Genomic DNA, 24243 nt, shown 5'->3' on the forward strand with positions numbered 1-24243 from the left:
GTGAGAGCTTGAAAATAATACGTGCTGTAGGATGAGCATTCAAAGAAATAGTTTCTAAATTTGAGCTTCTACTATACAAAAACGCCCGACTTTTTGAGTTGTCAACTTATCTCTAATTGAGATAAGTGAGATGACAGTTTTATCTCTAAATTGAGTTAAATATTCAAATGTTAAAAATGATTTTTAAATTATAATTATTATTTAAATATTAAAGATAGGGCAAATTTGATGGAGATCTTATTTGTTAAAAATTTTCAAATCTTCAATATTTTAGCCAGAAGTTCAACATAAAATTTTTAAACACCGTGTTGGATTGCTCCAAGAACTTTTTGTCTTGACATTGAAATAATACATGGAAAAAAGTAAACTGTAAAATTCACTTGGATTCCGGTTACTTTTTACAGTTTCAAACTGTACAGTGGACATCGGGGTGGCAAAAATGTAAATATTACAAATCTAAATGTAGAAAGTATAAAAGCCACAATTTATAATTTAATATCCAAAATAAGTGATTAGTAGCGATCACTATAGTAAATAACGACTCTTTCATCTTTAAAAATTACAGTTTCAAACAGTAAAAATTGCCATTTCAATGTGTAGTCTATACTATCATACCGAGTAAATTGTGACTATGACTATAGTAAATAACAACAGTGGTTTTATAAATTTTACAGTTTCAAACAGTAAAAATCGCCATTTTAATATGTATTTTATAATATCACGCCAAGTAATTTTTAAAAATAATAATAGTAAATAACAACCCTGACTATTTAAATTTTATAGTTTTAAATATTATTTTCGGATATAATTTATTAAATTTGCTATCGGGATTAACAAAAAAATTAACAATAAAAAAAAACTATAAATAAAAAAATTTTTTTTTATTTTGTCTTTTTTTTTGTTTAATTTGAGGGAATTTGTGTAATTAGAGGGGATAAGATTTCAATCACATTTGCATTCATTCATTGTGAAGAAGTCTTACGCTTGCCTTAAAAATAAATTCAGAAAAATATTGCCCTAACCGAGTTTCGAATAGTAACCTTAACGCATGCGAGACTATCACCTAACCACAACGCTATAACAACGTTGGAGGGTCATTTTTGTCAGAAGTTTTATTAACTACGTATTTCTGGCTATTTTGGCAGTGTTGAAATTGGTGCTGTCCAACACGTGTTAAAAAAGTCATGCGCATTGGCAAAAAAAAATACAGTCGAGTCGCGTTATGAGCTCTCCTTGTGTCTCTCTCTTATTAACGCGAGTCTGGTTCAAAAACAAAGAAAACAAGCTGGACTCATAACGCGATTCGACTGTAGTACATGCTAATGCTCTGCAAGAGCACTAACGTTACAAATAAGGAGAAGGGGAAGGTCCTACACTCTGGGAGAATTTAACGTTTGAAACAGTAAAAATTCTACTTTTAAAATGTATATTTTACCCGTCGAAGCACATCAATAATTACAGTTCCATCTTTAGCGTTGCGTTTAAAATTTACTATTTTACTTTGTAAATATTGACGTTGCTTATATAAAAATTTACTAACTGTAGTTTATATTTTTTAAATATCATACGATCATTTTTTACATACGAAATTATAAATATCAAAGTCAAAGTTCTTAATTATTATACTTTAACATTTTCGACTTTCACATAGCGATTATTACTGTTTGAAATAGTATTTTTTAGCGTGTAAACAATAAATTGTAGCATTTAAATAATAAATATTACATAGTGACTAATAAAATCACGATTTTACTGTTTGAAATGGTAATTTTTATCAGTTGATCATTACTTATTACAACTCGACTATCATTTATTACAGTTTACTTTTTTCCGTGTAGCTTGTCGATGAGATAAGGTTACATTGATAAGTGACTTTTTTTGTAGAAATTAATTTATTAATTTTTTATGTCATAATTATTTCGGTTAGAATTAAAAACTAAATTTTTTAGGTCATTTTTTTTTAATTCGTGTAAATAGTAATTTATATGTTGTTATTAATAATTATTTATGGTTTAATATTAATTGTTATAATTTTTTTAGAGTAATACGGAAAAAAAAATTTTTTTTTAAAATTTTTTTTGCTAGTATAGAAACTAAAAAAATTTACTATCGATTTTTGATGAAAAACAGAAAGAATCAGAACTTAAACTTGATAGTTAATTATTATCAGTGTCAGGAAATATTTGTACCCGATTTAGCTCAACTGTGATTTTTTTCCAACCAACAAAGAATCGCAAACTGTCAGTAAAGTAGAGACATAAAAAAATCTGCTGAGACAAGATCAAAGAAGATGAAAAAGATAATCCGAAGATCGTCTTTTGTAAACCGTGTAATTTCTATGTCTGACTTGAACCAAACTCCAATCACTGAGTTTAATTGTGCGCTTAGTAGTAAAAGTAAAACAAGAGTAGAAAAAGAATAAGAAAAAATAAATATAAAATAAAAGAAATAAGATAAAGCTAAAAATACAAGAGAAATACATTTTTAGACAGTGATAAGAGACCCAAGATTGCTATAGAAATAGATTCGGTCCTCGAAGTGAAGAATTCCTTTCGGGAAGTTGAAAAAAGCCGGGCCATTAGTAAAGAGCCTCAAGACCAGACGTTTATATATATACATATTTTTTTTTAATACTTGGGGAAGAAAGTTAAGCGGAAAATGAGAGAGTGAAAGGAAGAGATCGAGGAATGGCTCTCGTGAGAAAAGATGCTTGAGCTGAAAAAAGAGATGACATTGAGGCGTTAAATTATAGGGGTTGATATCCTGGTTTAACTTTTCTTAGTGAGATATTATCGATCTGAGATCCATCGGCTTTAGTCACCCACTGATTATTTGGCTTTTTGCTTTCATTCTCGGAAAAATAAAGTAAAATTAAATCCTTTTCTCATTGAAGGTTCATAATTGAGTGAATGGAATGTAATTCTTTTTTTTTTTTTATTTTACTTCTTTGCGGAAATTGAATGGAAAACTATTCAATTTTTTTTTGTAATTAAAAATGGGTCAGATAAGTTTTAAACTTTTTTGATTGAAGAAATTTTTGAAAAAAATAAATGATTTAATTTATTAACAACTGATAAATTCTTCTCTCAATGTGGAGATCACAAGAATAAGTATAAGCATAAGTTAATGGAGGATTTTCTTATCTGGTTGAGTGACTTCTTACATCAGCCAACTGAACAGACGACTTGAATTATCCCTACTGTACATAACAGGCTGCTCTGATTATTTTATTCCACACGCTATCTCCTTAACTCGATTCACCGACCTCCAGTTTCTCGTGTAAGCCACTTACCGAAATTGCATCAGCCACCTCAAAGTGAAGACCTGCATTTTTCGTCTTTAATAAAAGAAAAAAAAACTAGGGGCTGATAGAACATCCAGACAAAAAACTTGCTTTGTAGATCTAATCTCAGACAGTTTACGAAATACTCATTCTATTGATTGTCTTTGATTCAATTAATCTTGTTGTCTCGAGGTTTTTTGAGATTCTGATTGACCCTTCTTGTAAATCAAGGCCAAGGCTCCCATTTTGCAGGAAGAGAAATCATCGAGAATTATAATTTATAATGAAAAACGGAGTACTTCACTTAAAAAGAAATTTTTTACCAGTAATGCCATTTTTTAATGTCGAGGTTATTACTTTTATTTTTTTTTTAAATAGTAATTGTTATCAGTTATTGATTTTGTTATTTATAAATATTTTAATTATGAAGAAAATGTTTCTTCATATTTTTATAGCTGTAACAAATCGGAAATAAAGATATTAAAAATTTTTTTTTAAATGATTGACTGGTTTGATTTTTAAAGGATCGAAATTTATTCATTTGGCTTAACGTCTTCTTATATAACAGAATATGGCAATATATGGCCTAATATGCTATATGTATGTCTAAATACGACAATTTATGGCATAGTATCCCATATATATGTCCAAATATGGCAATATGTAGCGTAATACGGCAATATGGAGTCTATTATGCCATATACATGTCTAAATGTGGCAATATATGGCACAATATGCCATATATGGCAATATATGGCCTAGTATGCAATATAAATGTCTAAAGATGGTAATAAATGGACTAGTATTCCATATATATGTCTAAATGTGAGAATATGTAGTTTAATAAGGCAATATATGGCCTAATAGGCAACATATGGCTCAATATAACGATTAGGGACCCAATATGGCAATATACGGCTAAATATGGCAATATATGGCTAATATGGCAATTAGTTTTTTGGTTTAAAAAGTTCTCTATTTTTAATTTTGATTTTCGATTAACATTTTGAAGGTGATTTATTCATTAAAAATAAAAAAAGGGAAGCCTTCATTTTTATACAATAGCTAAAATTTAAATGATATTAAAAAAATTTCAATTATTGTTGATAATAAAATATTAAATCCAATGTCCGCTCATAATAATTACTAGTAACAATAATAAGCATAATTATAAAATCCCCTGGAGCAAATAAACCTTCAATGAGAGAGAATCTGTTTTAATCGATCATAACGATAATTTACCAGCGCATTAATTACAATCGAGCAGTATTGTATTTTTAACTTATGACCTCAAAATGCGATATCAATAATTTTAATTTTATCTCTTTATTAACGAATAAAAGTTATTTTGCATTCATTAACTTAAAATTAAAAAAAAAAAAAATACAAATTTCTTCGTTAAATGTTCAATGTTCTTTCTTTGATAAAACTTGGATAATGTGGAAAATATTAGATTACATTTGATATTGTTGACCTGAAATATAAAAAGAAAATAACAATATTATTTTAGAGCCTTTTTGGGTTTACTGACAAATTTAAGGCACTCAGTCACGTGAAAAAAGGTCTTTGCTCTTAAGGGGTTCGCTTCCTTCCGTCTGTTCTCGTGAAAGCGGTCTAGTATTATATATTAGAGCGGTAACTCACCGCGATTTTATAATACGATGCCACAGACTCATTATTATTATTACGAAGTACTGTTGGTCCTGATGGCACTAACCTGTCACGTAATTCAAGAGTCGAGGGTTGAAAACTAACATCTCAGTCCTTTATAATCTCTCCTATGTATATTATATATCCATATATAGTATATATATATTCTTCTTTGCTAATTTTATTACCATTTAATATTATTTAATTAATTGCTTATCAAAATTTTTTGATTGATAGAAACATTTAGTAGTATTTAAAAGTATTTATAAATATTTAAGAAATCATTTTTTTAATTTTTTTTTCAATCAATAACACCAATGGAGTAGATTCATAGCTGGATTTCACTATTGTTGTTATTAGTAATAAATTAAAAAAATATCCAAAGTCTTCGAAGCCCTTCTTAAGGAGGTACTACGGCAAATAAAGACACCAATAGGTTATGGCTATTGGTTTCTTTTTCACGCACTAGTGCTGCTTCTCTTGACAGACTATCGCTCACTTACTTCCACTCACGTAAAATATCGAAAGTCGCTAACTTCAAACATTTTTTATAAAAAAATAAATACCGCTTATTTATGATATTTTTGATAAAAAATACTCGATATATCTTCAATTAATGATTCTCAGTTTTTTAAAACAATCCTAAGAAAAGTGCGATTGATATTTAATAAAACGTTCGCTTGAACGTCGGTCAGCGTAGAGTTTGTATGTAAAATGTCCAAATTGTCCTATTTAAAAAAATTCCTGTATATAGAGGATACTTATGAGTGAAAGTACTCAAAATTTCAAAAAATTTTAAGGAAACGGTTTTTTTCTTGGAATGTCCTTAAATAGTCGTATATAGCATATATATTCCTTTAAGGAATGTTCGTCGAAGAATCTCTGGTTATTAGACGTTCTGAAAAATTGGCTATTAAACATAACAATATCACGCTCAAAAGCCCTAATTTTCAAACTGCCTTCTACGAAAATTCATTATTCCATCAATTATAAAAGAGAGCTTTTTATTTGGCATCACTGATGGTGATTTAAATGATTAAGATTGGTGTTAACTGCAGTGTATTAAATTCAAATTTATATCTAAACTTAAATCTGACTTTAAACATTCAAAACTCAAATTCTTATTAATTTTTACTCAACGCATTTTTATTGATTGTAATCAGCTGATTAGATTATTTAAAACTTTGATTGTTAACTTTGCATATGTGCTATTCGTCATAATCCAAATACTGTTAATTATTTATGTAGATCAGTTCATATTCTTACATGTACTTCTTACTCTTTTATTTTGTATCATTTGCCACTCGGCTATTGCCTTGGTATTTAAATTAAATAAAAAAAAATAATTTTAGCATAAAATTTCCATTTAAAATTTTTTATATCACATAAGTTAAAAGAAATTAAAAAATAAATTTATTGATCCCTAACAAATTCTTCCATCAGTATTTAGGAATTGCAATTTTGATAAGAGTTAAATGAAGAGAAAAGAATTTGGTTTAGGATTATTACACCGATAGAAAATCCGATAATCTAGGAACATATTATACTGGTATATGTATTGGATATTAGATTTGCAGTTGACGTTATTTAGAACGAGGAATCGATAGATGTGGTAAGAGGTAAGAGGTAAGACATACAGTGTACAGGAGTGAAGAATATCAACCAGCCCTTACTCGCTCCATCTCTATCTCTATCGTTTTCCTTTGCATTATCCGATGCAATAACGTCGAGTACTACCAGTAGAACGACGACCCTTACCGTTTACCCTTACCCTACACTCCAGTGCTCCAGACCTCGTGCTTGGAATTCCTCAGATACGTATACATCCCTCCGGTACGGCGACTAATCCTCCCCAGACCGATATATGTTTTATTGAAAAAATATTCAAGATGCGCATTTTTATTTCAATTTTATTGTGATCCCAAATAATTAAAAGAATAATTTTAGTTCCGGTGGAATTTTATGTTAAAATAGATTTTCTTGAGTTATAATTAGGAAAATTAAAAAAAATTTGATTTGAATTCGTAACTTTTAAAGGTTTCATATGATTTTCAGCGATATTTAATTTTTTATGATGAGTTTTTAAAGTAATTATAAACAGATTTGAATTTTGCGCAAGATAAAATTTCTTTATTTATTTTTGCATATGTCAGTGTAGTTTCATGTTAAATATTGATCCATATGTATTGAAAGAATAAAAAAAATTTTGTGATAGACATCTTTGTTATAAAATGTTTTTTCTGTAGTTAAATTTAGTACTATCAAAAAGGTCATGACCTGAATTTATGATTTTTACAGTTTGATATTTTTTCGACGATAGTCAATTTATCATTTAAATGATTAACGGAATAAGAAAAATATTGTGTCGGATATCTTTTTATTTTAAAATAAAGTTTTATAGTTAAATTTGGTATTATCAGAAAAGTTTTTAGGTGAATTTGTGCCTTTTCATGAATTTATGTATTTCTTGGTCAATTTTTTAGAGAAATTTTTAATAATTTGTTGGTTCTATAAGTTTGATCAAATTTTTTATTAAATTATTGTTAATTGGCTCTTTGATAGCAATGTTATTTTTAAAATTAATTTCAAAAGTACCCAAACTATGTACATTGAGATGAAAAATTTTTAAAAATCCGACAGCTAAATTTCTTTTCTACACAGAAAAAAAAAAATTTCTTGGACCAAGAAAATTGTAAGGAAGACCGAAGTTATTTTGGAGCAAGAAGAAATTTTCTTGGCTTAAAAAAATTTAACTTGTTTCAAGAAAATTTAACTTCATTCAAGAAATTTTTTAATCTTCCTTAATTTAAGATTTTCTTGATTTAAGAAAATTTACGCTTGGCTCAAGACTTTCTTTCTTTCTATGTATTTATAATTTATAATTTTCGGCAGACATAATAACTACAGGTTACTATTTGTTATTATTATCATCATTAAAAAAATTAAATAGAATTTTAATTAATTAAAAAACCGTTGATTGTAAAAAAATAAATAAGGATGAATAAAATAATTTGTTAAGAAGTAACCTCTAGTAATTATAAATTGTAAAAGTCATTACTAATGAAAGAAAAGTAGTTTGAGCAAGGTTGATGGAAAAATATATTAAATAAAATCAAATAAAATCTTGGAATACAATCATGCCGAGTTTTTCCATTCCTATTTGAGTAAGACTCAAGCCGAAAGAAAACTTTTCACTCTGGAATAATTTTCGCGAAATATACTGCAGTAGTAGTAGTAGTAGTAGTAGAAGGTTGGAGGTTATAGGTTGTTAGGTTGTTAGGTTGTAGGTTGCAGAAGAACGAATCCAAGTTACAAGTAACTTTGAAATGAGGATGAAAGTCAAGAAGTACAGGTTTATCTTGAGATGGATGGATAATGTGTGTGAGTCCTCGAAATGTTGGATGAAAAGTTTAGTCAGGACTGAAGACGTCTTCTCTCAGGTTCTCATTAACGTTTTCATGACATTAGTGGTGAGTTTCTCAGAAGTTATATTATTTTATTATATATAACGAGATCTAAGTCTAGATCTATCCCCATCGACACAATTATTCAACTGTATTAAACTTTGTTTCTAAACAATTTTGTATAATAATAATTTTATATAAAATCCAAGTCTTCCCAAAAACTTTTTAAATTTTAACTCGCCTGATGATCAGATTTTAGTGAATTATTTCTTACGTTGAGTTCATGAAGAATAGTCCCTAGATTTAGAGATTACAGAATTATTAAAGTTTAGCCTTTTATCATCATAATAAATGCGGTAGAAATTTTAAATAAAACATTAAACTCAAGTTATATATATTTCGGATGAGTTTGAAATGAAAAACAAAATTTACAGTCTACTTCACTGATTTATTTTTAGTAAATTGTGCGCTTTTTCGGCCAGAAGAAGTTTAATGTTACTTCAAGGAAGTGTAAGCGAGGGGATGGGAGAATAGTGAATTTTTATGAAAGGGGATGGGTTTGTATGGTGGCGGGGAGGTGAGACGGGAATAATCATGTGATTTGTTGCATACATTTGTCCATATGAGAAAAATAATTTAGATTTCATTTCAATTTATTTCTTTAGGATGAACCGACACATAGAATTCTTAATGGACTGATGGATTTTTTTTTGTACATCAAATTTCTTATTTATAATTTTTTTTATATTAAAAGTCATATGACAAATTGATATTTATTATTTATTTAATTTTTTAATTAATTTATTTAATTTTTTAATAGTCTTTATATTGCCATATATGGTTAATTTTCATAGCAGGCCCTATGTTGAGCTGCCAAATTTTTAATACGTCCAAATATTGCCATAAATGTACACATATTGCCACACAATAAAAAATTTTGCGTCAATGCGTCAAAAAATTTTGTGTTAAAAATTTAACACGTTTTTGTGTTAATTTAACACAATAAATGTTAAATTTGCACATAAAAGTGTTAAATATTTAATACGAGAATTTTTAACACAAAATTTTTTGACGAAATGACGAAAAATTTTTTACTGTGCATATATGTCCATGTTGTGTAATTTATGGCCATATATTGCCATATGTGTTTATATACTGCCATGTACATGTCCATATATATGGTTACATAAGATCATATATTGCCATATATAAATTTATATGGGCAGATCAAAAAAATTTTCCACGAAAATTTCTTTATCAGATCAATAATTTTTTGAGTATAAAATTACTTGTAAAAAAATTTTTACAAGTCCTTAATTCGAAAATTTTTTTCATGTTTACAATGTACAATCATAATTATATATTCTTGAATTTCATTCATTTTATTTTTTTTTCAAAAACTCATGCTTATAATTTTATTCCACTTTATTTTAGTACTTGATTGCAAACTCGATAATTTAAATCAGTCAATTGCAGTACAGCTTCATATAATTTGACAGATGTATGGTTTCAAGTATTCGCAGAGAAATATCCGACAGAATTCTCGATAAATTGTGTTATTAATACCTCTATTGATTTAAAATAGTTAATAGTTAATATAGTTTATATTTGATATAAACGATTTGATATTATACGAAGTTTAAAATTATTGCGTTCAAAATAATGAGAGCGTTTATTGAAATAATATTATAAGTTGAGTATTAATTTTTGAATTCAAAGAGCAAGTGTCAAAAGCAGTGGTTGCAATTATAGAAATACTGACTCGTTGAACTTTTAAAATAATAATTCTGTTATAAATGGTGGAAAAACTTTTTTTGTTGACACAAAATAATTATTTTTAACAATCGATAAAAAGTTTTATGAAATGGTAATGTACATAATTAATGCGGATTTCATTTATTCGGCCTTGACTTTATTCAACTAACAATTACAAGAGTGTATTGTAATAAGTGAATAACATTGAACTTGAAGTATATGGACATCGCGTGACTTATCTTTGGAGTAGAAGCATGCAAGGCAACCAAGCAATTGATTAATTCAAACAATCTTAAGTTTTTCATGATACTGAAATTAGTGGACATCTGATATTTGATTTTTTTGCTTCTTTTAAAAAATAAATTATCAATTTTCAAAATTTTTGAATGTGGAATTTTTGGTAATAGTTTAAAATACTTGAATCCAAAAGAATGATATTTAGAACTTTCCTTGAATAGTCAAATATTTTTTTTATTTAAAGTTTATCAAAAATGAAATATTTAAAAAAAAAATTTTTTTTTTTAAATATCAATTTTTTGGTGACAAAAATTTTTGAAAAAATTATAAGAAAATGTACAAATTGACATTTTTGGAAATTTTTGTTTTAAAATTGTTTGCTTTTTTCTCATAAAATATGAAAAAAAGTTTTTGAAATTGCTAGATTTATATGGACACATTTTATTAACGATTTTCCGCGGACAAAAGAATTTTTTTTAACATTAAAAAATTTTTTTAGTTTATTTCAACAAATTTTAAAGATTATTGTATTAAATCTGCAACGAAATAAAATGATTTGAAATTTTTCTATGTCAAAAAAAAAAACAAATACCCGCAAAACTAAACAATTACTATTTTTTTTTTCAATTTTCTTTGCAAAAATTTATTTCTCGAAAAAATTCGATTCTTCAAGACAAGACATTAACTGAGGTTGAAGGTTATTTATTTTAAAAATATAAAATCTCATAAAAATCGGTTTCAATTGTCCTTGTTAATGTCGTTTACTTCTGTCTCTCCACGTCTTAAGTCTTGTCTCAACTCTCCATTCTCAGGTCTCAGGTCTCCAGTCCCTGGTCTGGAAATCCGATCGGACAACCTATATATTTATATGTATATGTATATATAAAGATTGAAACAGGTATGAAGGTTGGGTGGGAAGCTGGATGCCACGCGCAGGAGCATTACACGATGAGTAGGAACGCGAATTGCCGTAACGCTCATATCGTGCCGCGGCGCGAATCCAGTAGCACCTTTTCATTTGCCGATATCATTCAAAACTCAAAACAAACATTGCTGAACTCTACTTGTCCGCAAACCAGTGTGTGTCGTAACAACAATTGTTGCGTTTATCGATAAACTGTTTTGTCGTGTTCATTAAGTACTTTTATCGGTTTTGATATATACTTTTTGACGTATTATTTCCCCTATCATTTGTAATAACACGATGTCTTTTTTCCGCGGGCTGTGGAAGAGCAGTTCTAAACACAAGAGTAAGTCTAAGTTTTCATTTAATTATTTTATTTTTAGGTAAATGCAATAATTTTTATTTTTATTTGAATTATTAAAAAATTTTGTTGAAAACTGTGTGTATGCAAACAGTTTTAATTAATTAAAATTTTTTTTTACTGCAAACGAAATTTTTTTAAAAAAGATTCTTCGAAAGAAATTTACGAGAAATTTTACCATTTCAAACATTATTTTTTTTTCTGATTTAATCAAATTAGTTGATATTTATTTTTAGTAATAGCCAATTAAAAATTTTTTTTATTAAAGGTTCATACACAGAAAAAATAAACCCTTGAGTAGAAAAAAATTATTTATGACTCAAAAAAAATTTTGCTAAAAAAAGTAAACCTTTTTTTCTGTGTATTTAAATTTACTTCCACGATTTAGGCGTTGTAAGGCTTATAAAGTACTTATTCAATTTATTTTCTTCTTTTTGGGGTTCAATTAATTGTTGGTATTAATTATTTTATGAAAACTTACAGAAATTTTTTTTATTGTTCAATTTTAAATTTTAATCTTTAATGTCTTTCTAATTTTGAACAAGCTATAAGAAATTTTTAATTACTTAGGTATTTCATAGTTTTAAAAAATTAGAGATAAGCAATAATGTCAAATTGAATAAATGTTAGTAAAGAAAGAAAGGTATAGTTGGTAATTACTTTTATTAAAGATATTAATTTATGTACAAATTAGATTTGTAAGCATCATTGAGATAAAACGTTAATTTTATTAATTTGAGTTAGTTTATATTTAGAAGATTGAAAAATTTGAAAAATTGGTGGTTTAATGATATAGCTTTTAAATGTTAGTAAATTAAGTAAAAAAAATAATTCTAATATTAGTAAAAACGATAATAATAATCATCCGATTATTTCAGTAATTATTATCATACGAAAACGTTGAAATTGGTCAAAAACTAGCTTTAAGCTTAATCAGAATCAATTGACCTCTGATTATCAGACCAATGTAAACCTAAATATCAATTACACCGATAATAACAAGAGTAATGCATCAAAGTTCACAGTAGAGTTAAACCGCTTATTGTTTAAATAGTAACTCGTGTATTCAAGAGGTCTGAATAGACGAATAGATTGAAAGGCCGACTCGGTATTTGATAACGACGATTGGTTGCTGTCAGGTGCAGTGTCAATTGAAAAGGTAAGCAATAGTTTTGTTTGAGATGAGTTAGTTAGTTAGATAGTTTTGGTACGATGTGATGAGCAGAATTGAGGCAAAGAGAAGTACCAAGAGCTAAGATGAAAGACCCAAGACAAAGGTTGTTAGACGAGATAGTTTGAGATAGGAGAAGACAGATATCCCCTGAGTGTAACAGGGTTGAGGGTGATTTGCTAAACGCGTCGCAAATGGTGCAGCTGCCGATTATATATACTTTTGAAGAAATGGGCGAGCATTACCAGCTGCAATTCTGATGACAATACCATCCACCTATCCTCAAGGTGTATCTTTTTTATTTCATCCCTCCAGGTTTCTCATTATTTTTTATTTCTTTCATTCACAAGAGATTAAATTTGTAGAACATCAAATTAGAATGTTTTTAATCCGTTCAATGATTTTTTTTTACATTATTTACTATAAATTGTTTATTATAGATGTTAATTTTCATTGATAAATCGATAACATAAAATGTTAATCGGTGAAGTATAATATTACAGATTAAAATGTATAAAATTACAGTGCTCGAGGGTTGTGCTTTACAGTATCCCCTAGACTCTGGTTATTATCCGGCTTATTGCGCGTAATCATATTTAGTGCTCGCGAAGTACGCGTCATTTAATAAAACGGGTGAAAATTCTTTAAGTGCTTGTATTTACAAAAAAAAAAAAAAATTTGTTAAATCGTGCTCGATCCTATGATTAAATAATAATTGAAAATTTATTTCTGTCCTCATCAGAGTTGAAGTTTCAATAAAAAGAAAAAAAAATTCGCTTGTTTAATCAAACAAAATTTTCACTGACAATAAGTAAATAAAACTTGATTAATTATTTATTTATTTTTAATTATTCATTTGCAGCGAATATTTTATTCAAACGTGCGAAATCAAATAATTGAATATTTTCATTAAATTTTCAATATGTTGAATCGCGATAACATTTTTAGTCGTTATTTTTGTTTTAAATATTTTCCTAAAGTTTTCCTGTATCTAAATAAAAAAAAAGAAAGAATTTGCATAAAAAAATATCGCAACGATTTATGATCGCGGAAAAAATTTTATCGGCTTAAATTATAGCCGATCGGTAAGTTTTTTTGCGTGTAAGAAAAAAACAAGGGAAGACGAAGGATCAATAGGTGCGGGTACGTGTTCCCGCGGACTTCATGAATAATAAATAAAGAGAGACCACTGACTAAAGTTCCTGACGGGTCGAGGAGCGTTGTCGCGTACGAATGCACTTCCGTTTACTTCTTTTCCGAGATTTTTTTATCTTCCTCATTATTTGTTCACTTCCTCTTTCTCTTGCGCTCACTTTCAATCCTTTTTTCCTCTGTTTTGTTCTCAATACTTTTTTTTTTCAATACTGCACTATATACTGTACCGACTTTTTTCCTATTACATCAACAATATCGGTGTTTCAAAGACACACCTTTTTATTTGTGTTAAAAAGTTTAATGGAAAAATTTCTTTATCCTTCGAATATTATACTTTTTTTTCTTTTATGAAATATTCATTTAAATAACAAAAGAGTTTAAGTTTTTTTTATTAAAATATTCATTTACTGAAAATTTATCTCGATTTACTGAAATTTATCATCATGATTATTATTAATTTTTTTTAATAGCAAATTTCGTTAATTTATTTTAACGTAATTGTAAAGTATATTATTATAATAATTATTATTTTTTTTTAGTAAAGAATTTCACTAACGGACGAAAAAAAGAGAAACGGAAAAATGATAATTTCTGTCATAATATAAGAAGTTTCGAACAAAAAACATGAAAAAATTAAACTTTTAATCATCATTTTCAAAAAATGAATTCCTAATCATTAATTTTTACAGTTTTGAATATAATTCAACAATTTTAAAATTTACTTTTATATTATTTGTGAGAACTTCTATTTTCAAACTGTAATTTTTCCGAATTTCTATTCAAGACATCCTTCGGTAGATTTTACTTAAACTTCAATTCTTTAATCCTTCTTTTTTTCGTATAAACTGCTATAATATCAAATTATACGCTTATTATTATACTTTGACATAATATTGTTATACAAGATCAGAACACGTCATCAACAAAAACATCTGTTGAGCTTACACTAGCACGATGCAGAGCTTTGATGATGTTATCAAAGAGAAGGGCGTTTTCATTCACAACAAAGCATTCAAGGATTTAATCCACGAGCTGGTTTTATTTTTTCAATATTATCAGCAAGTATTTTAATTTTTTTAATTTAATTAACCGAAAAACGTCATTTTTTATTCTCTTTTGGAAGAGTACTCCTAAAAAATAAAAAATTACACTAATTTTTAACCATCAAAATCTATAAATGGTGACAGAAGATCGACAATTAATTTACTTGCTCATTAAAAAACGACTTTTTAAATTTATTTTCTACTCCTTACTTTAATCCATAGTAATTTACAATTTAGTAAGCTGGACTAAATTCATTACAGCTTACAGTGTCACTATGCTGAGAATCCCCAGTTGAATCACACCTTTTTTAGGAAGTCTTTTATTTTAGTTTTCATTATTCGCGCATATACTCATACTAGTCTTCATATTTCAGTACTGTAATGTATATACAGAGGGTTATCTCTCTCTAGAGCACTCAATATACCTCGGGTGCCAACATCCGCACTCTATGAATATTCAACAGCGTACTACGGTGTGGTCGGTAACGTGCACGGTTTCACGCACGATTGAATTCATACCGTTGAGTACCTGAGAGAATTTACCTAACACTTTATCTATACCACGTTTATTTGAGTCTTCGAAGAAAATAATTATCATTTCTTCCCTTAATTTCAAAATTTCTAAGTCCTAAAACTTTGAAATAAATTTTTAAAACTCCAAAATGCATGATTCATTTATTTATTCAATAATTTATAATTAATTACACTTAAAAAAAATTCATTGGGTTTGATCAAAGAAATTTTAAACTAAAAAAATTATTTTGAATCAAGATGAAAGATTTTTGAAGTAAGAAATTTTTTTTGCTTCTAGTAAATTTTACTTTATTCAATAATTTTTCTGTACGATTTAAAATAATAAAAAAACTTTAAAATAATTTTCTTGGTTCAAGATTTTTTTCTTAAATTAAATTAATTTTTTTATAAGTGTAAAATTATAAAATTTGAAGATTATGCCAATAATAAAAAATAACTTAAGGAAAAAAAATTTTGAACAAGAAAATTATTATTAACAAATTTTGTATTTTTAATTACGCAAAAAAGTGTTGAACCAATTTAAATTTAATTGAGTCTAAAAAAATCTCTTTGTTTAAAATTTTTCAGTGAAAAGCTAGAAATGATCAACTGCATTGAAAAAAAAAAATTAAATTAACGTTCAAGAGCTCTTTATCGCTATAATTTTTTTGGTTCAAATAAAGTTCATTTTTTTCTTCATGTAAATAGATATATGTTAAATAAACATTAAACTGTTTGGATACTAGAGGCATGAAATTAAATGTAAACTGAATAGTTCAAACAGAATGATACACCCTAATTATTGAGTAGATAAAAATACGCCAACATATGTTGAAAAATTGGGAAGTCAAAATATGTTTTTATGAGAACTGTTAAATCATTACATAAATAATTAATGTTTGTAGATTCTATTTTCACAACTATTTCTAAAGTTTTAATTGCAAAAAAATTATTAAGGAAGTTGAAAAAAGGTAAGAAGGCTTTGAACCTCGGCATGCCACCTACTAGATCAAATTTTCCAGCCCAGAACATTCTAAGGCTCTGAAAAGAGGAACTTTTAAGATAAAGTTTTAAGTAATGTTTCAACTTTTAAAGAATAATTTATTTAAAGCAAGGTATAAATTACTTAAAACTCCCAGAAATACCGCGGAATAGTTGTATAAACAATTATAACAAGCTTAATTAATGCCGGACAAAGTTACGTATATTCTAAAAGGAGATTTTAAATCATGGAAAATCTTTAAAAGTGCTCTTGAGATACGACTGAATCCCCTTCTTTGCTTTCATATATTCCGTTTCGTAATTCTCGGTGAAGTTTCCTATCTGTTTGGCTCTTTTCTCCGACCCTTGGTACCTCAGGGATATAATTCTAGTAGGCAGACGAGAAAATACTTGAATCTTCCTTAATTGCATTCGCGGATTCGAGTATAATGATCAACTCGAGGAACAAAGCGCTGCAAAAATAGTTACCGGTTAAAAAACTTCATCAATAATCTATCCTTAATTTTTTTTTTAAGGACAGAAACGAGGCAAAGTCAAGTTCAAAATCGCTTTGACAGTAAAATAAATTAAGACACGTGATCAAGTAGATCGTATTGATGGAGACAAAGGATTAAATTGCGGGTTTAATTAAGAACATGAATTTATTTAATGAGCTGGAAATTACGGGGGTCATTTTTTCGATTAAAATTTACAGACGCGAACTAAGAAAAAATTTAATTTTTTAAATTACTTTTTAACCAATTATCTAAAAATAAAAATATTGGTATAAAAAATATTCCAAATTTAATAAAACACAAAAAATGCCTTCATAAATTTTTGATAAATTCATTCATTTCGGAGTTGAAGTAAAAAAAAAAGTATAACTGATAATTGTTGTAATTAAACAAGTTTTTTTATTATTTAAATTATTTTTTAGTTCAATTAAAAATATTAATTAATTTTATAAATTGGGAGTTATTGAAACCATTTTATAATTACACTTTGATTCATTTTTGATATAAAATTTAATGGCTCGTACAATTAAAAAAATAAAATTGTTTATGCGAACATTTTGAAATTATTATAAAATTTTAACTGTTTATTTTACAAAAAAAAAATTTTTTTTATGAAAAATATTTTAAATTTAATAAGAAATGAAAAGATCCTTATCAATTATTTAAAAAACATTAGTTTCGGATGTACAGCAAAAAATAAGATAAAAATCGAAAAGATTTTAATTTGGCGCTTTATGTAAACAGACAAACCAAAGTATTTTTTTTTTTTAATTTCAGTGTAACCGACGAAGCTCGCATACTAATATAAAATTCAACTTACAAAATTGAATAGAACACTCATTTAAATCGAGTCTTCGAAAGGTTTGTCAGATTTTATCAAGCGGTTCTTTATCTTTAACAGTGGAAGTCTTTGACACATGAAACCGTCAGGTGTTGGATAAATTTCGTTAGTCAGAATAATTTACTTTGTGTTCAACAAATCGAAAGCTCTGTCCAATCATCGGAAATTCAGCTCGTGTTTTAACATTTGGGCAACCCCTTGCCTAAGCAATATTAAATAAACTGCTTCCTTCTCTTATCTTTTATTCTGTATTGTTTCAAAACAAAATTGTTTATCTTGATCCTCCCGGATTCTGTTTATTTTTAACTCAATCTATTTTTTTTTTAAGCATTGTTTTATTTATTTATTTAGAGCTCGCGATATCGAGCACGGATACAAATCCGAAACTGTTTGGTAATCAAAAAAAAGTAAATAACTAAATAAATGGAATAAAACGCACCAATGATTTCAGTTGATTCTAGGCTATAGATTGCGAAAATGAAAATGAAAATATAAATAAAAATAAAAATATTTTTTAAAAGCTTTGTAAGCTCCAGAGATGAAAATGTAAAATATCGCTTGTTGGTTATCCAATTTCAGTATATTGTGCGTTCGGGTGTAACAACAAAATGGTTTGTCACGATGAAATAATAGTTTATATATATAAATGTTTTGTGTTTATGAGAAATAAATGTGAACTGATACATGCGGAAAAAAAAAATAAAAGTATAGATTGAAATCAAAGTCAGTGAATGAAATCATGTGAAGAAATTGCAAAATCAAAAGGTATGAGTTTCGGTCATTCATGGGATATTGAAAAAAAAGTTTGTGGATTCTGAATATGCCTCGAGCGCCCACTCCAAGCCTAAATGAATAAGGGATCAGGGTCCATTCTTTCGATTAGTATCTAGAATTTTAATACAAAACTAACTTCACTTTCATCATCAATTTTATGTCATAGAATTTTTTTCTTAAAAATTTCAGTCGTGTTAAAAAATATTTACATCTTCGAATTAGAGAAAATGATAACTCTTCACTTGAAAAATTTTTTTTTCTAATAAAATTTATTGTTTTTGTTTCTTATAAATTATTGTTCTTCATAATATTGGCAAACAAATGTCCTTTTATATTATTCATTCATTTATTGATAATTGTTATAAGCTCGGTAATATCAAATGCAATACCATTTTCAGTCATGAATACAAATTTCAAGTCATTGAAATGAGCAATGAATACGCTACGCTCTGATAGTTATAATGAGGTCGAACGTAATGATATTTGATGAGCTAAATTCCATTATTATAAAATACGTTAAACTGCGAATAAAAAAAAGTGAAATTTAATTTGAACATAAAATATTAGCTTCATCGAACAAACCCTCTGTACTCGCGAATGTATGAAATCACAATAATCCTCAATTAATTAAGTTAATCTCTGATATAGAAATCGAGATTGCTGGTAATTGAATGCTTGGTGAAACATGTTTTTATTATTTTTGTTAGGGTTGTAATCGTTAAATTTTAAATTTCATATTAACTATACAATTTTCTTCAATAAAAATTAATTATACACACAAGATGACAGAATTAAAATTGCAAATTATAGTCCATAAAAAGTAAAGCGGATTGAAAGTTCGAGAGTATTAAAATTTACGTAAACTGAGGTTATTCACTCATATTGAGTTATAAGAGGCAATTACACACTGTAAATCACTTAAGCCAAAACTATATATTGTAACTTTTGTGAAAGTACCAGGTATGCATTCTATCAACTATAAACTGAAGTATGTGCTCAGCTAGGCCTAGTGCTCAGGTTGCTAATACAATTGTGCTGTACAAGCTTCCGAAGTTTGCATTATACTCGACCGATTTAATTGCTGATCTTTATTTCTCTTTTTATTTTTTTAATCAATATAATTCATACACTACATTAGATATATAAATAAAGTAACAATTCTGTGCGACTAGAAAACAAGATCAGCGCTTTGTTAGTGCAAAGAATCAAGTTTTTAAGTTTAGTTAAATTTAGTTTTTAAGCTTTTATTCTAATGTTTAAGGCAGGGAATTTCATATTCTATGTTACCATTTCTTCATGATAACGGCTCAATAAAATATTATTTTATTAAACTTCATACGGTATCATATTAGGGTGTGTTAAAATGTAACTTTCGTCATGGACCTCTTAAAATTGAAATTTTAAGTTTCGCTTTTGACAGGAGTTGGGTTGGTCATTACCTGACATATTTTGAGCGTAAAAGAATTTATTTAATTTTCAGAGAATTTTTTACAGGAGCTTTGTTTGGATACTTTCGGCCAAATTTTGAAATTTCAGCGGAAATGCCCCAACAAAGTTCCTGTTAAAAAATTTATCTGAAAATCAAATAAATCCTTTTACGCTCAAAATATGTCATGAAATGACCAACCCAACTCCTGTCAAAAGCGGAACTCAAAATTTTGATTTTAAGAGGTCCATCACGGAAGTTACATTTTGACACACCCTAGTATCATATATTATATTGGAAAATTCATTAAGTCATGGATCATGTCCGATGTTTTAACATGACATGATCCTACTTGCTAAGGCTTTGTTCGGCATTATGTAGGATCATTTGCCATCATAAGACATCAATTGATCATACATTATAATAAAAAATTCATCAAATCATGGGAGATCATGGAACATGTCCAATGTTTTAACATAGGACATGATTCTTCTTCTTGAAGCTTTGTAAGACATTGTATGACATGATTTGCCGTTATAAGACATTATTTGATCGAATTTGATAAAATACTGTACGTAATAATGAAAACTCCATCAGATTATTGGAAATTATGGAACATGTTCACGACATACCCTTTAAAAAATTTATAAATAATGAAATAACGTGAGTGGAAGTAGAAAAAGTTACCCTTTCTTGAATCTAGGTATACTAGAAAAATTCCGAACGTGAATTATCCATTAGGATGAAGCAAATAAGTATTCATTGTTCCGAAAACAGATAATCCCGATATGATAAGCCCGTCGGCTTAAGAAATGCTTTTCCGATACAATGTCACAGGTTGTTATCAAAGTACAATGGAAGATTTGAAATGGACAAAGTGTTTGCCCGCAGGGCAGTGTTGGGAGGAGAAATAAGCTCGAAATTGGGAGCTGGGAGTTGGAAAGCAGCATGAACGGAGAATATAGAGGGTAAAGGTTATTCCGGAATTTACCGTGACGCCGGCAAATCGCGTGTGGTCGCTCGAATTTATGACCTCTGCGAACTTGCTAGTACTCACAAGAGAAAATTGTTAGAGAGAGAAAGAGATTCAAATGTATGTGTGCTTGTATGTTGGAGTGTAGAAGAGCAAGTTGGGCAGGTTGAGAGTGAAAAAAGTCCTCGAGGATGGGTGTGAGTATAACCCGCAAATGGTGCATCATTAATCCGATCTCAGTGGCAATTTATTTAAAAACCGTAATCCAATCCTTTAAATTATTCATTTTCAAATTCATTTTCTCGGCAATACGACTGCTAATATAAGCTGCCTTCGTTATGTACTATCGTATATTATATTCTAACGCTAGATTGTTATCAAGATTTATTACTTGGCAAGTATCACGTCATCACGTGCAGAAATTGACGGAACTTAATGGCCGGAATTAGTCGAATCATCATCCGAGTGATTAAATTTTTAATTGTTTTGAAAGTTCTCAGATAAAATAAGTCAAATTTTTATTGTTTAACTAACTGAATTGTTTTAGCTTTTTTTTTAATTTATTAAACTTTATTGCATGCTTCAAGCTCGAGCGCCAAATTATGCTTCATTATTGCTTAAAATCAAAATCTCAATGTTTTCTTCAGTGTATAATTAAATTTTACAAAGTTTTTATTATGAATAATAATTATTATTATCGATGATTAATTATATTGATTAACTGAAATAAAATTTTATGTAGCTTGTATTTAATAGTGTCAAATAGTTTTGACTAACTTTTAATTGAATTTAATTTTGATGCGGAGCTTAATTGAATCGCCGAATATGCAACTTCTGACGGACAACTTTTTGATATAATAAAATGTTCTACATATTTCATGATGATGGTTTAAACGTCATGTACTTATATTTTAAGAGAGTCAATAATGAACTTTTAAAAGAACAGACATTAAATTTTTTTTTTTAAACATTGTTTTGGTTAAGAAAAAAAATTTTTTCATTAACATTATTCTTTTTCAAACTAAATAACATTTTTGAAAAATTTGTTATTATCTTCAAGATATAAAACATTTTTTATTAAAGAGATTTATAAACTTTTTGTTTAAAAAATCACCTTAGTTTTCCCAAATGAACTGTAAAAGAATAATCATGGTTTACTTTTAATTTACCAACTCAATCAACTGCTATTCATTTTATGATTCTTTACATTATTCATCCAGCTTTGAGCATCTAGTTCTTAATCCTCAATTCTTTTCCTTCAATAAATATTGCCGATTAATTAAAAGAAAGTTCAATTAGCCTGGATCGAAGAAAGGCATAAAAAAAGTCTCACCCGTGATTCACTGTGATGGATAAATTTTTCCCCTCAAATGAACCGTAGAACCTTTAGCTGGAGTTCTTTCTACTTCTATTCTATTCCATTTGTACAACAACTGTAAGTAACTTTAAACCGTCTCAGGACTATAAAAGCAGAAATGGGCATGCTCTAGTATTGTAAACTTTTTATTACCTCGGATTTTCACGTACTATACACATCTCATAGTGCCTTGTTAACGGTTCAAAGTAACTTCACTATCATCATCCGCGTTTTACTTTTTTCATTCAATTTGATGCTTCTTCTAACATATTTATGTTATTTAACTTCTTTTTACAAACTTTTTTCTCCCACACTTCTTGAAGAGACTTTTCTATTCCTTTTAGTGAAACAATTTATACTTGCACTTCAATTTTCATTTCAGAAATTTTTTTTATTGCATTTTTCATTGCTCAAGTTTTTCTTCTTTAAAAAAAATAATAATAATACAGATAAAAAGTTGTTAGCGTGAAATGAAACAATAATCTTTTGTTAGAGTACATTAACAGTATAACAGGAAACACAAAAAATATTGACAAGCTTCGCGTAAGCTTACCAGTTTGAATAAATATATTAAATATATGCATGCATGTGAAACCATGACGGAATGAGCAGCATGAACAGCAACGTAGAGTGTGATATCGAAATGCAAAACAAAATCGATTACCAAGACCCGGTAATCCTTTGACCGTAATAGGATTTCGCAACTACTGGTAACTAGTATATAATATCTACTTTGTGTTTATAGAATGTTATGTCGAGAGTAGACAGCTTTTTAAAAAACACCGTGTACATAATATGAAAATAGTAACGTTGAGATTCATAAAATTAAATTTTTTTATTTAAACTTCAGTTAACTTCGTGAAAAACCTTTACATTCTTTTAAACTTTTTTTTACATTTTTTCCTGGCACTAGTTCAAATGAATATTTTTTAAATTTATTTTCTATTAAAATTTTTTTTAATGCTTTTGGCTCACTGGTATAATTTACGGAATTGGAGTGAGGCAATTGTTTTTCGAAAGTGATGATATTATAATCTTAATTTCGATAATGTTGTGCCAAATTAACAAATTTTGCTGGGTACTATCATAGTAATTGTCTGGGCCGGCAACATTAACTTTGTCTGGACCGTTTCCAATACAGTACAACATGGTAATAAGTTATACTTCTTTCTCTCTTCTACTTACATTAAATATTTCATATATAGATATAACTGCCGTGAGAGTGAGTATAACGTCCGATGGAACTTATAACCAGGTTGTACTGTACTCGGATTGTGTTGTTTCTGAAAAAGAGAAAAAAACAGAATTTCTAATGTTATTACATTTTCATGATCAATAAATTAGCTTTAATTCACCGCAATTGGATCCAAAATTCATTAATATATTAACATCTAATTAAACTGATTAAACAAAAAGCCAAGAAAAATTTCAATCAAAAATAAATTATAGACTTTCAAGTTTCGTTTTCTAGAAAGTTTTTTTTTTGTGTAGTACATTTTTTCAAGCGTAAAAAGATAGAGTATAGTAGTACTACACAACAGCATACTACGTAATAAAACTCGATGTATATAGTGTGTTTACCTAACCTCTCTTTGCAGTAACTTATATGACGGTAGTGTATGTTACAACGCCGTATCTTCTTCACTATTGAACGGCAGTACGAATCTATTTTGTTGACAGTCGATATTTTATGCCTTGCATTTATCGGTTACTTTGTTCTGTAAATGGATAGGCAAATAAAAGAAATAAAATTTTATCTTCAAAGAGAAGAAGTGAAGAAAAAGTATTTTTTACAACATCGGCTCTGGAAATTGTCTTTTCAAGCGCTGTATGTCATTTCCTAAGTACAAAATAATCACATATTTGACTATATGTGTTTCATAAACACAAGTGTTATGTT

The 24243-nt window shown here is 28.0% G+C and overlaps 2 protein-coding genes across 3 annotated transcripts in view; one reads left to right on the forward strand and one right to left on the reverse strand.

Annotated features, from left to right (window-relative positions):
• The window catches only part of LOC141536243 (low density lipoprotein receptor adapter protein 1), a 58522-nt gene that overhangs the window by 9387 nt on the left and 24892 nt on the right, over window positions 1-24243 (forward strand). Inside the window, exon 1 of one of the 2 annotated variants that reach the window (XM_074256625.1) lies at window positions 11327-11579. The exons of the other annotated variant lie outside the window; for it this stretch is intronic. Coding sequence (XP_074112726.1) covers window positions 11534-11579 — 46 coding nt within the window. The 5' untranslated portion in view covers window positions 11327-11533. Of the gene's footprint in view, window positions 1-11326; window positions 11580-24243 lie in introns of those variants that run through there. 2 annotated transcript variants of the gene reach the window in all.
• The window catches only part of LOC141536358 (sperm flagellar protein 2), a 179964-nt gene that overhangs the window by 8634 nt on the left and 147087 nt on the right, over window positions 1-24243 (reverse strand). The gene's annotated exons all lie outside the window — the stretch shown is intronic.

This window comes from Cotesia typhae, unplaced genomic scaffold (genome assembly GCF_013202065.1).
Source record: "Cotesia typhae breed Kobodo isofemale line unplaced genomic scaffold, CoteBio_Ctyphae scaffold_152, whole genome shotgun sequence".
In the NCBI taxonomy this organism is placed as follows: Eukaryota; Metazoa; Arthropoda; class Insecta; order Hymenoptera; family Braconidae; genus Cotesia; species Cotesia typhae.